The sequence below is a fragment of the Anser cygnoides genome, chromosome 3, assembly GCF_040182565.1.
Source record: "Anser cygnoides isolate HZ-2024a breed goose chromosome 3, Taihu_goose_T2T_genome, whole genome shotgun sequence".
NCBI classification, from domain to species: domain Eukaryota; kingdom Metazoa; phylum Chordata; class Aves; order Anseriformes; family Anatidae; genus Anser; species Anser cygnoides.
The window spans coordinates 97,378,391-97,395,411 of record NC_089875.1 but is presented as its reverse complement, the minus strand read 5'-3'; the positions used below and the strand labels follow the sequence as shown (position 1 = coordinate 97,395,411).

General features: G+C 35.4%; 1 protein-coding gene across 10 annotated transcripts in view; it reads left to right on the top strand.

Moving 5' to 3' along the window:
• MLIP (muscular LMNA interacting protein) overlaps window positions 1–11,180 on the top strand; it is a 111,882-nt gene extending 100,702 nt beyond the window's left edge. For 9 of the 10 annotated variants that reach the window (XR_010830556.1, XM_066994792.1, XM_066994793.1 and 6 more), the window contains 3 exons: window positions 1,914–1,967; window positions 8,744–8,778; window positions 10,845–11,180. Coding sequence is in view for 9 of the 10 variants with exons in the window: in XM_066994792.1 (XP_066850893.1) it covers window positions 1,914–1,967; window positions 8,744–8,770 (81 nt within the window). In the remaining variant the exon portion in view is untranslated. The remainder of the gene's footprint in view (window positions 1–1,913; window positions 1,968–8,743; window positions 8,779–10,844) is intronic. The other variant, XM_066994796.1, reaches the window with a different exon arrangement.
• The last annotated feature ends 5,841 nt before the right edge of the window (window positions 11,181–17,021 follow it).

Below are 17,021 nucleotides of genomic sequence, written 5' to 3'. Positions count from 1 at the left end.
ATATATGATTATTTGTCAGGCCTAAGGAGGGACTCGACACCTCATTCTTAAGGAACAAAGTAAGGCAGAATCAGTAGGAATTTCAGGTAAGCACAGTAGGCAATGAATACCAGCAAGAAAGACTAGGACTAGATAATACAATAAAAGTGCATTTTTCATTGATTGGCTGCATGAGCAATTTGAGAAAAAGAGTTGCTGAGTTCACTACCTGACTAGGTAGGTTTCCTTACCCTAGTAGTGGAAGTCCTTCTTCTCAGAGGGCTTAGCTGCACATCAGAAAATAAACAGAACATGATCAATACCTCCTGTGTTCTTTTTGTGATTCTTAATTATTTTCTGGAATACAGAAATGCCATATTCTGGTGAGACAATAAGTAATTCAGCACAGGGTTCATTTAATGAAATAAGTTTGCTAAAACACTGGAGGTGTTGCTAGAAATTTGTCCCTGTATATCATTAAGAATTGTCTAACCTCAGTAGCTGCAGGATGCTGGGTTTGGAAATGGGACTTCTGTCTCCTGTGTGAGCTGTTAAACACCTCCTGTATTTGTTGTAAAGAGCTGTGCTGCAGCAGTGGGGTGGTGCAAGGTCTGTGGGCTGCCTTGGTCGTTGTGCCAAATGAAATCAAGAGTCAGGTCTGCGGCGGGGGGAGGGATGTTGCTGCTGACATCTAGTTCCCTTACCCCTTCCTTAACTTTCCTTTGTCTAAAATTATTTCCTTGCCTAAATTTATTGAATAAATACATTAAATAAATGTATTGCCTAAAGTTATTAATTTGCCTTTCCATTTTGAGGAAGGAAAAAAGAAGAGAAAAATGTTAAATGACTAAAAATTGCTGCTGTTGTTGTAAGACTTGGCTCCTGATTCCCTGAAAATGAAGCAGGGCAAATTTTCAAAAGTAGAGCGCAATACAGAACAAATCCATAATGTAATTATAAACAGTATGTGCCACTTCAATGTCACACTTTTTTTTTATAGGGTTAGATTGGCAGATCAGCTTTACACCTTAAGAGTTAATTTTCTAGGGCAAGACCAGTATTTTCTTAAGCAACACATCATTTGCTAATGTATTATTTGTTCTAAATACCAAAACAAAGTAGTGCTTTTGACACATTGAACTTTGAAGGCTTCTTCCAACCTTATCTTTCTACAATTCTAAAATACCAAAGCTCCAATATTTTCCATGACCTTTGCTCTAAAGAGGATGCTGAATCTGAAAACTTCACAAACTTGTGGTCTTAATATTGCCTATATATGTTCTGTCTTATCCTGTATTCTGTTCAAATCTTATTGAAATATGTATGGCTCTTCATTTGAATATCATCCATCAAACTCAATTACTCAGATGCAAATCCTATAGTACTCAAAACACACTGGAAAATTATAAAGTCCTTTCTGCACAAACTAATTACTGTGATATAGCTCTTTATTTATTTATTTATTTTTAATTAACTGTTTGCATGATTTATGTATCTGAAATGTAAGATTAAGGAGAGGTCCTTTAGAGGTGATTTAAGAAGACTTATTCAAAGTGATAGAAATATGACCAGTTTTAACTAACTTTATGTGCATTATCTCATACTGAATGCATTGTAAGGCAGATGCCCTTGCTGTGATTTTGACTTGAGATGACTCTTTCAAACTGGAAAGTGATTTATCTTTCCCCACCCTTTTAATTATGGGAATATGATATAACAGAGAACATACCTTGAAATAGACAGGATCAGTAAACATACAGATACTGTTGAACACAAGGAACTCATTACATTGCTGTCCTTTGCATGACTGAGTGTACTGTCTTTCATTGTTAAAATGGTGTGACATTTTATACAGAATTTGAACTGATAACTAATTTTCTTTTCCTGTTTTTAACCTCATGCTCCCTCCAACCCATGACATCTTGGCTTGGCAGCCCAGTCATCCCATAGTGCCTATTCCAGAAAATGAAACACTCAGCTCTAAAGAGGTAATCAGTTGACATTTAATGGGTTTATGCATTTGAATGCTAGCTTAATCTTTTATTTATGTAACATATGTATGAGTTGATGAGCAAAAATGTGCTGAGCTCACAAACCTGCTCTTGTCCAGTGCATGAGCTAGATAAACATTAATTATTCTTAATGATTGAAAGGAAAGAAAAAGAAAAAAAAAACGCCAAAAAAACAGAGTTGTTTTGGAGGCTGTGCTGTTTCTGTGAATTTGAGGTAACACTAACATTTACATTTCAGGTTTCTGGTATGTCCTGTTGGGATGATATCAAGTGGGATTTGTTAAATTATGCAGTAAGCCCCATTTAAATCATACATTCCCCAATTTCTGGTCACTGGTATAGCTTCTGTTTTAAACACCAGATGCAAGAACTGCCAGAATCTCTTAGGACAATTAGTTGTTGAGAATTTTGTAAAGGACTGTCAAGAATCTTCAGACAGCATGCAAAGAGGTAGTTTGCCCAACATCAAAATTCGGTGCCAATTTTATTTGACTTTGAAGGAGCACACAAATCTTCCTGAAATCTATATTCAGTGGCTGATTCCTTACTACTTTCACATCTCTACTTTCTAGGACCACAGTGGTTATCACCATAGATAATTCACTCAAAGAAATGTGAAGTGAAAATCTGATCTGCTACACATTCTTACTTTTCTCTTGAGACAGAGCATATAAAAATTAAAAAGGTTCTGCTGGAACAAACAATGAGTTTATTTATTTATTTATTTATTTTTCCTAACAGGATCATGAACATGAATATGAATTATTGTCTCAATATTGAAATCAACACATATAATTTAATTAACTATCATATTTTTTACTGCAGGCTTTAGAATATAATGAACATCCTTAATTAAAAGTCATTTTCTACATTATTTTAGAAATTTATGTAAAAATGCATCACTTACTATGAATAAGAGCAGTATGAGTACAGCTATGACACAGGAATGAATTTTTACTACTGAGACTGGGTACATTCTCACAATTAAATCACAAGTTTTTAGATGGGTTTAACAACATAGACAAGAATAATTGCATTTTTGTTAACACATTATTTTTCTTATTTTAAAATTAGATTCTACTCTTGCTAAAAGCAGCAAAATGAGCATTTAAATAAATTAAATGGATGTTTGCCAATAATTGTTACCAAATGTGTGACTTTCGAGTAGTTTTGCAAAATATTGATGGAGTTTTGAGTGCAAGACCTTCACATGTTGGAGGCAGAAGTTTTGCCTGACTTCTGATTTTGTTGACAGAGCCTGTCAATATATCCTTACAGTTAATCTTGGTTTCTGCTGTTAAAAAGTAGAAAAAGAAAAAGAAAAAGAAAAAGAAAAAGAAAAAGAAAAAGAAAAAGAAAAAGAAAAAGAAAAAGAAAAAGAAAAAGAAAAAGAAAAAAAAAGAAAAAGAAAAAGAAAAAGAAAAAGAAAAAGAAAAAGAAAAAGAAAAAGAAAAAGAAAAAGAAAAAGAAAAAGAAAAAGAAAAAGAAAAAGAAAAAGAAAAAGAAAAAGAAAAAGAAAAAGAAAAAGAAAAAGAAAAAGAAAAAGAAAAAGAAAAAGAAAAAGAAAAAGAAAAAGAAAAAGAAAAAAGGTAGACAGCTCACCTGTTGGGTTGATCAACAGGCTGCTGTTCAACACCAGGAGAATATGAGACATGAACATAGCCTTTTATTCTCATGTGCATCCCCAGCCTCTCTGGTCAGGGATCCAGGGACTTACAGTTACTTCATCTTTTTCTTTGTCAGTTTGTTTGAATCTTCACTGCAGCTTTCCAGATGCCTCCCTTTCTCCTTGCCCTTCCTACTTGTTTCTACACCACCAATTCCCCTTACTCTGCCTCCCAGGAGCCACTCCTTGGTTCTCTCAAATACAGTTGCTATGGTTTATATTGTGGATCTTTCCAAAGTAAGCCCCAAGACGCCTTCGCAAAATAAAGTTAGACAATTAACACCTTGCTGAGCTTCTCGGATTTTTTTTTTATTTTCTTCTGTGAAGCTTCTGAAAGGAACCTATCTTAACTCTAGTAACAGTTTGTGCTGAATTTACACTTTATAATCTTACATAACCCACAAGGCTCCACCTAATTTAAAATGTCCTTTATTATCAGTGAAATCCTGTTTGGATGCTGAACTGGTTAGGAATAGTTCTGTCATGTGATAAGGCCAATGTTACTCTTACTGCTGCAATAAAAACTTTATATTTCTCTGTCTCTGCCCTCACTAACCATTTCTTCTTTATCTAAAATTACTTGTAAGCTCAACTTCTTAACTTCTTCCCATTTGGTGTTCCTCACTCAGAGCTAAAAACTGTGAGAGAAAGTCAGTGCAATTTATGCAATTCCAGAAAAAGAATGGGTGGTCAAAGGCTCGGTGAAACATAAGCATTTCCTTGGCTCCTTGAAAGGAGTGAGAGAAGGGAAAAGGGAAGATGTTGCTACCGTGTACTTAATAATTCATATTGTTTTCCTCAAAGTGAAGTATTCACTGGAAAAAAAAAAAAAAAAAGTTGTTACTTTTGTGTTTAGAAGAACAGCATTCTATTCCTCATGCAGCTTCAGCTTCTTTCTGTAACATGAAGCAAATCAGATCTTCTACTTTCTTGTGAAAGCAGGAGAACAAATAACGGATTTTCCTCCCCGTGAAATCCTTCTCTACAACCAGCACTTTTTAGTTGGAGGAGATCTGAAGGATACACCTGTAAAACCTAACCAAGAGATAGACAGTAATTTCCAATACTTATGGTCTTCCTTTAACCTAGTGTTTGCCCATATTATGGTGTGTGACTGACATAAAAATTACTTTCAGAACTGTACTGTCAGAATATTTAGAGAGAACATAGGGCACATGTCCCTGCAGAGTTATAAAAAGCCATTGCATACAGGTGCTAAATGTACATACTCATTCCCCTCATTTATATACAATTTGCAAAATCCCAAATTTATAATGCAATTAATTTAGGTTCACATAATCTTTTGCTGCAGCTGTTACTATCTCTCATCTATTTGTTATTGCTAAAAAAGCTGAAATAATTATTTGAGACCTAGCATTTTGAATGTAAGGTCAGCATTCATAAAAAGACCTCATGAGAAAATGCTGATCCCATTGACATCAGAGGAGACAGTATTTCACTGAGACACTTTTGTGCAGATTCCTCCCACCTCCCTTCCTTCCTTCCTTCCTTCCTTCCTTCCTTTCTCTTTCTTTCTTTCTTTCTTTCTTTTTCTCTTTTTCTTTCTTTCTTTTTCTTTCTCTTTTTCTTTCTTTCTTTCTTTCTTTCTTTCTTTCTTTCTTTCTTTCTTTCTTTCTTTCTTTCTTTCTTTCTTTCTTTCTTTCTTTCTTTCTTTCTTTCTTTCTTTCTTTCTTTCTTTCTTTCTTTCTCTCTTTTTCTTTCTTTCTTTTTCTTTCTTTTTCTCTTTCTTTCTTTCTTTTTCTCTTTCTTTCTTTCTTTTTCTCTTTTTCTCTTTCTTTCTTTCTTTCTTTTTCTTTCTCTTTCTTTCTCTCTCTCCCTCTCTTTCTCTTTGTCTTTCTCTCTCTCTCTTTCTCTCTCTCTTTCTCTCTTTCTGTCTTTCTCTCTCTTTCTCTCTTTCTTTCTCTCTCTCTCTCTTCCTTCCTTCCTTCCCTCCCTCCTTTCTTTCTTTCTTCTGTCTCTCTGTCTCTTTGTCTCTCTGTCTCTCTCTTTCTTTCTGTCTCTCCCCCCCCTCTCTCTCTCTCCCCTTTCTCTCTCTTTCTTTTTCTTTCTTTCTTTCTTTTCTTTCTTTTCTTCCTTCCTTCCTTCCTTTCTTTCTCATTTTTTTTTTTAATAAGGGAAACAATCTGTTTTGCTCTGCTTTAATCAAATTTAATACCAAAAGTTCTTGAAATTATGAATTCTATGAAAATGTCAATAAGGCCCAAAGTTCTGTTATACATTGCTCTTTATCTTTATTTACTTAAGGAATGTTTCTGGTCAGAGGTCAACATTACTATTAATCATTAAAAGATTCTACATATAAGAAGAAAATGCACCCATTACATGGTAGAATCCTTGTACTAAAGAATTTATGTAAGGGTTTTTATGTTACACCAAAGATTCAACCCATTCGTAACACTGCTGATGTGCAGAGTTTATAAACTATCCAAGGAATTAGAGTGTATTAGGTTATTCATAAACAATGCATATACAGAGACTAGGCATAGAGATTATAAGCAGCATAAGGCAGCAAATAAAGGAAAGGGCACCAGTAATACATATAAAAAAAGCTCACAGATGTTGAAAATTAGAAAATCTTTTGATGTCACTTTCCTCCAAAATAACCATTCCGACTTGACCTGTAATATTCCAAAATATTTTGAAACAAAATGAACAAGACCTCTCTGAATCAATAGTCTCAGTGTCCTTAGTTTATTTTGTCCAAACCAAGGACCATAGCACTAGACTGTCTCCATATCATCATAACATTTCATTTAACTTTATAGTTTCATTTATTTGAAAATATAATGATATTGCAAAGGAACATTACAAGTAAGAACATCTACTGCTTTTACTAAGGGAATAAGAATTTCAAATGTTAGCTGGGATAAATTCTTTAATCTCATAACGGATGGGCTACTAATGAGGAACAGTAAGCTACAGTCTTCTGATACCTACAAATAGAAAGGCAGGTCCAAATGACATAAGTTTTTAAATTTTGAAAAAAAAAATCAGCAGAGATCATTTATATTTAGTTTATACTTTATAATGCTTTAAGCTTTATAAATTTTAATACTTTATACTCACAATGGGAAATTTATATTTGCAACAGGTATTTGGGCAATACTTTTTGACAGCTTCAATGATATCTCCTTGCTTTAAGTAAAAAGTTTCAGTTATAGCCTATGGACATGAAAGGGCATATTAGATCACCAAGCATTAACAAGGGAAAATGTTTTCTGAATTTATGGGGTATTATTTCTAATGTGATCTCTATAAAAAGAATTACAGTAAGTGTATTACTTACATGCTGAATTTACATTAAAAAGTCTAAAAGGGTACTAATGCACAGGCTATTTAAAATGATATGGAGAAAATATGAAATGTCAGCATGTCACTTAAACTGCCATTTTAATCTAATTCTATCTGGCTTTAAGAAAAATCTGTTGTATTTAGTCTCCTTTAAATAATAGCAGGAATAATGTACAGTAATTTCAGTGGAAAAGAAATTGCTCTGAATATGTAGTCAGAACACACGTGTAGTTTGACGAGGATTTTTTATTATGCAAATACTTATGTAATTCATGAATAATTAGAATCATAGAACCACAGAAAAATCAGCTACAGTGTTTCACCACTCATGATGAAAATATTTTTCCTTATGGGCAGTTAAAATTTCCCCACTGGTTGCCTCTTATCCTTTCACTATAAAAACCTGCATTCTCTCTAAATCCTCTCTAAGTAGCTGGAGAGGGAGAACAGATAACCCTTCACTTACTCTTCAAATTAAACAAGCCCTGTAGCTTCCCCTCATGTGTCATATGGCATTGGAATGGGTTGCCCAAGGAGGTGGTGGAGTCACCGTCCTTGCGGGTATTTAAGGGAAGTTTTGACATGGACATTAGGGACATGGTTTCGTGAGTGATACTGGTGGCAGGGGGGATGGTTGGACTAGATGATCTTGGAGGTCTTTTCTAACCTTAATGATTCTGTGATATGCCTTTCCCAGAAATCAGGAAACTCCCCAAACCATCCTGATTGCTCTCCATTGGGCTTTTTCTGGTTGGTTGATGTCTCTTTTCTATTCTATCCAAAAAATGGAAGCTATGTTCCAGATGCAGCCTCACTAGTGCCTGTCAGAGAATAATGACTTCCCTCACAACCTATGAGGAATGGCATATGGCTATGCTCTAATTAATGCAGCCTGATATGAGGTTAGCCTTCATCACCACACAGGTGTACAGATCCTCCTTCAGTTTGGTGTCAGCCAGCCCTGAGGTCTCTGTGTGACTGCACAGCTGGTCAGTCCCTGGCCTACCTTTGTATTGGATTGTTCACTCACCCAGCCTAGATGTAAGACTTTGCATTTGCCTTTGTTCGCAAAGCTCCTGCTGGGCCATTCCTCCAGCCCGGCAAAGTGCTCCAGAATAGGAGCCATACCCTCAGCTTAGCAGTCTGTGTCTGCTCTCCAAGTTAGGACCGTCCACAGACATCAGGGGCTTGCATGCTCATCCACCACACAAGTCCCTTCTGGAGTTGTCAGATAGCATTGACCTAAGCCACCCATGACACCTGGAACAGTGACTTTGAATAGTTAACTACTACATTTTCTGGTGGTCCCACCAGTTATTTATCCATTATAAACAAATACTGACCTCTGTAGTACACCCTCCTCCTCACTGGGTACAAGGCTTCTATTGAAGAGTGTGGAAAGCCTTTCTAAGGTAGAAGAAAACAATATCAGTGCCATGTGACCACAAGGTTGGCCACATGCCGTGTCTTCCTGGGCTATGGTCATACAAGGAATTGGAAGCCCAACATGCGCATTTAGCCAAGGTAATGCTTTGCCTTTTGAAATTTGCTATGTGCATATTTGCTTCCTTAAACATGCCAATGCATGAAAAACATCCTAAGCCCTATAAGCATAGTTATAAATTAACAGTGCAGGAAAACAAAAGATGTTGTATGAAGTTGTCTGTTCACCAGCAAAACAATTGTAGTCCTGTACCTGATTATTTTATGGCAGTTTTTATGCTCCTCTCAACTTTGTTTTCACTTCTTCTTTCTTTTGTTCTTCTTAATACAGGTCACCAATGAAAGAGGTTCTATTTAGCTACAGTGGTGAGTATTACTATTTTTATGACTTGTCTACAGTCACAGTTAGAATATGTAACTACAGCTTTAGTGTCATTTTAATAAATTGTTGTGTATGGGTTTGCTTTGAAAAGATGGTAGGATGCTTTAGCAACACAGTGTTTGGATAATAAGCAGGCTATTTTTGGTGAGTGATTTTCTATTAATAATTACTAATGCTGAATAATTCCACTTCTTAGCTTAAAGTCAAAATTTAATTAATTGTAAGTGGGATGCAATCAAACAGCTGGAAAGAACTGAGGTATGGCCTAGGATTGGATTGTGTGGTAATATCATTGAAATAAGTTGAGTATTATTTTATACTTGAGTACATAACCACATAGTACCATTAAAATGAATAGTGTGCTATAATTAAACAATACCATATTGAAAATAATATGCTATACTTGACACAATATAGTACTCAACTTGGAAGGTCAGCAAATAGGTAATATAGAAAAGGCTAAAGTGTTCAATACCTTTTCCAGTTTCACTCTTCACAAAAAGAGGCTAATTATGACTAAAAATTTGATTCAGTTAATATTAAGAATTTTGTAGTAGGAACATAGAATAGGAAAAGAACATTTTAAGGAATCCTGAGGTGAAATGGGTGTATTCAGGATGGCACAGCCCAATGAAACCCCCTTAAACATTTAACCAAAGCTATTTCTCAAACTAGCAATTAGCAAAATGAGCAAATACCCAGAAAACTGGGGAAAGGCAAAGACAATGTCATATCTAACAAAGAAGGAAATGAAAGTCTAAAGACTTATAGAAAAGCCAGTCCTAATATTATTTCCAAGATACTGGAAAAAAGTATTAAGCAATCCATTTGTAGGCACCTAGAGAATAGCAAGCAGATAAGAGAACTTGCACAGGGACACATCAGAAACAAATCCTATCAAGTTGATCTCATTTCCTTCTTTGACAGCAAAACATATATAGGGGATGTGGTTGACACAGTGCATCTTCAACACAGTCGCACATGACATTCATAAGCAAGCAAAGCAGAAATGGGCTAAATTAAATTCACATAAGGTAGATGTGCAACTGATTGGAAAGCTGGACTTTGAGAACAACCATTTGCTACTAAAATGGGAGAACATCTCACAGAGACTTCCATAATGCCATCTTCAAGTTCTAGCACTATAAAATATTAACTACTTGGTTACTTGAATGGACAGTAAATTTACTAGATTTGCAGATAATCCTCATCTGGGAAGATTTGCAAGCAGTTTGGAAGACAGGATTAAAATCCAAAAACATACTTATATTAGAGGGATGGCTGGAAATCAAATTATAAGATTCATTAAAGACAATTACAAGGAACAATGCAAAGCACAGACAGAAATTGAATGACAATAATAAGGCAGGAGAGAACCTGAGAATTACAGGGGACCACAAAGTGAATCTGAGTTGGAGAGGCAATGTTCTTACGAAAAATGTCATTCAAGGGAAATACTGAAAGGAGTGTTTATAGTATAATGGAGGTAATTACTCATTTCTGTTCAGTGTTAGTGAAGAATCAGTTGCAGTATTGTGTTCTGTCCTGAGCAATTTTAGAAAGGGAGACTGGAGGTGTGGAAAACAAATGGGAGATTTAGAAAAGATTTAAAGGTTTCAGTTTCTTCACACAGAAGAAAAGAAATAAAGACAGAGATGAGGCACAACAGGTTATATCTCTTTATAATGTGTTATAAAAGGATATTAGTCACTTCTCTATCCTCCCTGAGAGTAGGAGGAAAAGAAATGGGCCTTAAGTTTCAGAAAGAGGGATTTAATTTAGAATTAGGGTTGTTGCAGCTACATGGGAATTTAAGCACTTAAACAGTTTTTCTCAGGTTGCTGCAAAGGCAGGCAAGAGAAGTGGCTGAATATTTCTTCATGTCTTTTTTTTTTTTTTTTTCCTGTGAAAATATGAGTTACATTTATCAGTCAGACCATCAGGTTGTATAAAGAAGGAAAACCAAGTGAGATTGGTGCATGCTACTTATACAGTTTACAAATCTTTATTTTTTGCTACATTTATTCATGTGAAAACTCTTCTTTTGCAGCCCCAAATTAGGATCAAGAGATAAAACCGTATTTTCAGACCTGTTCCTATACTGAGAAGGAGTCCATGACACTAATGTTATTTAAAGCACCATTTTTTAAAAATTTGCTTCCAGTATGCTAATAGTAAAGCAGCAATAACAATAAAATATTCTTTCATGAGATAATCTTATGTATTAGCATAATTAACCCCAGAGATACACACATGAATGTGCCATATTTATGTACCACTTCTTGAAGTGCTTGCCAGTTTAAGAGAGGCCTAAAGTAACACAGCATATTTTATTTAGGAATAATACAAATGTCGAAATTGAATAAAGCTGTATTTTTGTTGCAAAGTGTTTGTTGTGATTCTTATCTTCACTTCTGTAAATCTGGCTCTGCATAGTTCAAATAGCTGAGACTGGATGTCAGCATCATTGGGAAAGGAATGTTCCCACGCTCTTAGCCTTGGTCACGTTCTGCCATCATGCAGAGGCTTTGTGAAATGCTCAAGGAATTTTTCACTTTTGTGTCAGCACCTAAAGCAATCAGCAAACACAGTGGTTCTTCCCTGTCATGAAGTGTTCATAGCCCTGTGACATCTGGTGAAGGCAGACAGAGCTGATAACTCTGTGCTAGCAAACATGGAAGAACCACTGCCTTCCTCTCTACTTTGCATTGTTCTTTTTGACCCTGAGCTGTTTCCACAGACTGAGTGTTCCCCGAGCTTGCATCTTAAACAATTTTTTTTTCTTTTTTTTTTCCAAAATGCATTGTAAAAGTTTAAGGATGCTGTTCATCTATGTTTGCATGAGTCACTGGCTTCTCCCCGCTCCCTCGATCCTTTGAACTTATAAATCACCCCACAGGTATGTGTACATCAGGGACCTTTGCAAAGCAACCTGGTGTGCGGGAGCAATTCGCCTCCTGACACGCTGCTACAACTTGAGGTTAAGATTAATAATTGTAATGAGATGTGCTGCTGCTTTTATTAAAATTAATGTGATGAACTAATTTATAAAGTCCTCAATTAAAATATTAAAATTAAAATCAAATTAAATGGAATAGTCTTAAGGCCTTGTACTACTGGGCCTGGAATTAAGCTGTTTAACTGTGGAACTGTAAAAATGAAAGAGAAGTTCAACCATCTATGAGTCTCTTTATATAGTTTAAAATATACATTTTCCCTTGATACTGTAGCACACACATCCTTCACAATATAATTAAATAATTGATAGACATATAAAGGTTATATATGTATTAGTTTCTTTTCTCAATGAAAAAGTAGTAGAAGTTAAGTGTGTACAATTTGTGGACAGCACATGCATTAGCCAGATGGCAAAAAAAAAAAAAAAAAAAAAAAAAAAAGGTATTGTGAAAAGCATTTCACTGAGTTCAAGAGACAGTTCCTGGGGATGTAAATCAACACATACAGGTAGACAGAAGAAAAATATATTGAAAACCTTTTTAACAAAGATGTAAATGCATACTTACAAGCACATAAATATTCTACATATGTTATAAATTGTATAAGATGTAATAGGTACACCCAACAAGTGTCTATTAGTATTTCTTGTTTTCAGTCAAACACTGAACTGGGCAAAATTGAAATTTAGAACCAATGCAATCTGTGCAATTCTCCAAAGTTTTAATGAGTTTTTCTGCCCGTTTTCTCAAAGCAGTTGCCTTGTTCTGAATTTCTTGCAAATCTAACTTTGTTTTCCTCCTGAATTTCATTTTTGTGAAGCCCAAATCCCATCTGGCATGTCTAACAGAGAGGGTTATTCACATGGTACTTTTTATCTTTAAATTAGCCCAGGTGACAGACCAAAGACCATGGGTGGAAGGAATACAATCAAGAGAAAGAAGTACCAAAACTGTAGGAAAGGCAAAGGAGGGATCCCTTTCTTTACCTCTTGTTTTGTGAGTTTTTCATCTGTGCATATTTTTTAAAATAAAAAATAAAAAATTAAAATTAAAAAAAATAAAAAAAAAATAAAAATAGAAATTTAAAAACATTTAAAATTAAAAAAACAGCATCCCTATCTACTCAAACAGCTTCTGTCTATGAATGAAAACTGAGAGTATACTGGCAATTACAGCCTAGGAAGTCTACCCCTCAGACACTAATGGGAAAAGTATTTAGAGAAAAAATCCTTTAAGGGGAGATTATAAAGAGCAAAAGTCGACATGAAAAATTGATTGCTTTTTCAGTAGTACTATAAAATTAATGGATGCTGCTTATTCAATAAAGTAATATATTTAGTCCAACTTCTGATGCCTCTACCCTGCTTTTATTCATGTTTCTCCTTGTAAAGTACACGTTCCTGTCAGGATCCCAATGACTGCCCATGTTTAGTGAGAGCTTATATTCTCCTTTTTCTTTTATCTTTGTTCACAGGCTAACATGCAGTCTAATACACAGCATTCATCACATCCTGTGCATGCAGCTGGTATTACTGCTGTTGCTATGTGCTGCAACCCAAGCTAACCAACACCCGCCCCCCTCCAAAACAAACAAACAAACAAAAAAAAACACCCAACATATTATGCTTGGCCCAAGTGGTCTGAAGTGAAATTGGGCTAGCACAAGAGGTTGTATCTGGGCAGTGACATATATAGGCTGTGAGTAGAAGGGACAGAATTCATTATTTGAGAAAATGTGGTTTGCTGCCTCAAATTAAGGGCAGCCCTTGCCCTCAGGCTTCAGCTGCCTGGGATCCAAAGCTTGGTTTGGTGTGGCACACCTCTGTGGTCTTGACTCAGTTTTAATGAGAAAATTGCTTAAATATCATAAAGTTCACCCCCTAAGGTTATGCAAAATGAGAAAAGTAAAATCACAGAGAGAAGTGTATTCTTGAAAGAGTAATAGGAACAGCTCAAGGATTCAGAAGGAAAAAATCTATGCCTTAAGTTATAAAAAACCTTTAAGAGCAGAGAATCAGAAAGTGCCAACTCAGCAACACAGAGGACTGGCCTGTTCTGGGGATCAAGAAGCATAATCCTTCCCCACCTGACTGAGGCTTGCCTGCCAGCACAGACACCAGACATCTTACCAGGGTTGGTAAGGATATTAATAGGAGCTCATTCATTGTAGCCATTTAGTGGGTGCATTAGCCAAGGTATAACTTCTCCATATCAATAAGCTGTATGTATCATCCTTGCAGTGTCTCTTTGTACATCATAAAACATGTCTGAACAAAAATGAGCTGGTGACTACTGTGTTAGACTGCTCTCATTTATTCAAGAAGTAGTATCTAGCCATACACAGGGCAATCTTAGGCTACTTCTGCACCAGTCAAGTGATTCACCACAAGGCAAATGGCATGGAGTATTTTACAAATTAAGGGGTGAGCCTACTCTGGGCTGGTTCCTCTAGAAGTAAACTGGTGATGCTCATATTGCAATGGTGCCAAAGTTAGTATGTATCCCAAGCACCTCTGAACCTGCTTGTAGGTAAGACACATGGACAACCTGGTCAGGCTTCTGGAATCAGTTTGGGAAAATACCTCTACATCTGCCTCTGCTTTTTCCACTAATCTGAAAGGTGATCAGAAATGGGGTTTTAGGGTATGCAATGAGCTCATTCAAACAAATCAGAAGGAATTTTGGAAGAAAGGTTGTGGGATAATCCTGTTCTAGCTTCAAAGAGATTCCTGGCCATTTTAAACTGCCTTTATTTTGCTACTTTGCCAAGCCTTCAGTGACATGAATATATGGATTCCTGCCAAATCTGTAGTGTCTTTTTTAAGCTCAAGAGTAGACCTCAGAGGCTACTGAAACAGGTACAAGTCAGATATTTTTGTACTTAATGGTGATGACCAGAACTAGGACTAGGCCCCTAACTCAAAAACGTAGCAGAGATGGTATGCTTGGAATAGGTTCATCTTCAATGGAGAATAAGAATTATATTTAACCATTCCTAAATAGTTACAGATAAGTCAACACGTGATTTCCTGAAGTTTACAGAGAGCTACTTTTTGCTTACAGTGGAAACTATTGAAAACAAAATATTTGCTGAACCACAACAAAATGGCATGTTTATTTGTTTGTTTGTTTTTTGAAAAAAAAAAAAAGAGCATATGCCAGCAGATAGAAGAATAAGATTTTATCAAGTTTCAGCACAGTTTTGTGTGTTAAGAAACAAAGCTGTTCAGAAGCACTAGTTCCATTTTTACGTTCCTTTAAAAGGAAACTCATTCCTGTGTAAACTAGCTCACTTCTTTTCCAAACAAATCCTTTGCCTCTGGTTTATCATCAGCAAGTCTTAAAATTTAAAAGCTGAAAAACCAACTCCAACAACAAACAATGAAAAACACCTAACCAAACTAAAACCTAAACTAAATGAAGACAGAGGTCTGTAACTTAAAAGGCAGATAATATCACATGTGAAAGAAGTTTTCATTCTTTCTTATGCTTCACCAGAGTAAGGACATAACTTTGTAAAATGATGTCCAAAGAATTGTAACCGCAAAGAAGATTTGCATTTTGCAGGTGGCAGTGCAAATCAAGAGAAACATTTTCTTGGAACCACATAGAAAGAAGGATTAAGGAAAAGGATTATCATTTTTACCAAGAAGTTCATTTGAGTTTCCATGATCATGTTCGGTTGAACTTTCCTCACCTTATATTTGATGCATTATAGCACTCGGTGACTGATTGAGATATCTAGATTTTTGCCTTAAAAAAAAAAAAAAAAAAAAAAAAAAACTAAATCAAAGAAACACAGAACAAATCTGAAGGTTAAGATTTATGTAATATTATGTGATGTACAATGATTGTATGTAGCTGACCTTGGCTTTTCTATTGACTTCCATACAGAAGATTGCCTGCAAAAAGAGGAAAATAAAAATCACGTGGTCTGATGCAATTTTCCCTCATCCACATTTCTTTATCTGTGAAAGGGACAGTGTGAGAGGCAGGTCCAATAAAAGCTCTGCTGGCAAGAAATTATATTAAAGACTCAAGCATTTGTATTACAATCCCATATATATAAACACACACACACACATTCCCCCTTAATGACTCTACCATTCACAGCAATGCATCCAGACCAGCTGTGCTGCCAGCTGTGCTTTCAAAAGTAGCTGTCCTTTGATTCTGTGACCTTCTGCAGCACTGAACAATCCAGTAGAAATCACAAAGGGAAAGATTCCCTTCATTCTCTGCCATTAACTTCTTCAGGGTCCTCTCATTCACTACAAAATGGAAAAGGAAGAATGACATTTTTTTTTTACCTCTGCTTTTTCAGCTTTGAAGACTTAAATTGTCTTGTAACTGTTCATATTTCAAAGTATGTTATTTTTCTGCAACTTAGCCTTGTTATCTCTGCTAGCAGCTTCAAAATACTTTGCTCTTTTTTTCTGAATCTTTTAGGTTTTGTCAACTGTACCATGCATATTTAAGTCTGCAGTCAAAAAACCTGGAGAGCACGGAACAATTAATAAAGGCTGTTATGCATGTCTTTTGATATCTACTGTTTATCTTCATGGTTTTATTATTCCAGCCATTTACTTTTTAAATTGGAATGAGGACTCACTAGTTAGTATTTATTACCCTATTTACATAGATTTCCAAGTTCATTTTGAATCAAGAAATGTGAACTTAAAAAGAATATCTTTTGGGTAATATTTTATGTTGAATATCACCTGACTTTTAAAATGTGCCCACAGTAAAACAGCGCAAAATTAAGCATATAAAGGAAACCTAGATCACTGGAAACAAGATAGAAAAGGGGGGATGCAGGATATGTTTACTGCAGTGAAAGTCAATGATATATAGCCCTGCATATCAGATAGGAAAATGAAGGTGAAATGTAATCTAAGTATAATTTCCAGTCATCTGGAGAACATATTAGTTACAGGTAAATGAAGCCAGGAGGAAAGAGACCCTCCTTTAACACCATGTGCTCATTCTTCACGTTTTGATTTTAGAAGCTTAAAGTATAGAACTAAGATATTGGACCGTGTATATTCTGCATAAGAAACCTTTACTACTAACTTTCTTACTCACAAAAGAATTTACCCAACATTTCATAATGATGGATACATAGCTGTGGCTTTATTTCCAGTATCTTTTTTTTTTTTTTTTTTTTTTTTTTATCTTGGGCAAATAAAACAGTTTATAACGTCTGACTAATGATTAACAAATACAGAGCCTTCATAAAATATTGTAGTCTGCAGTTTTCTGTTCAGATT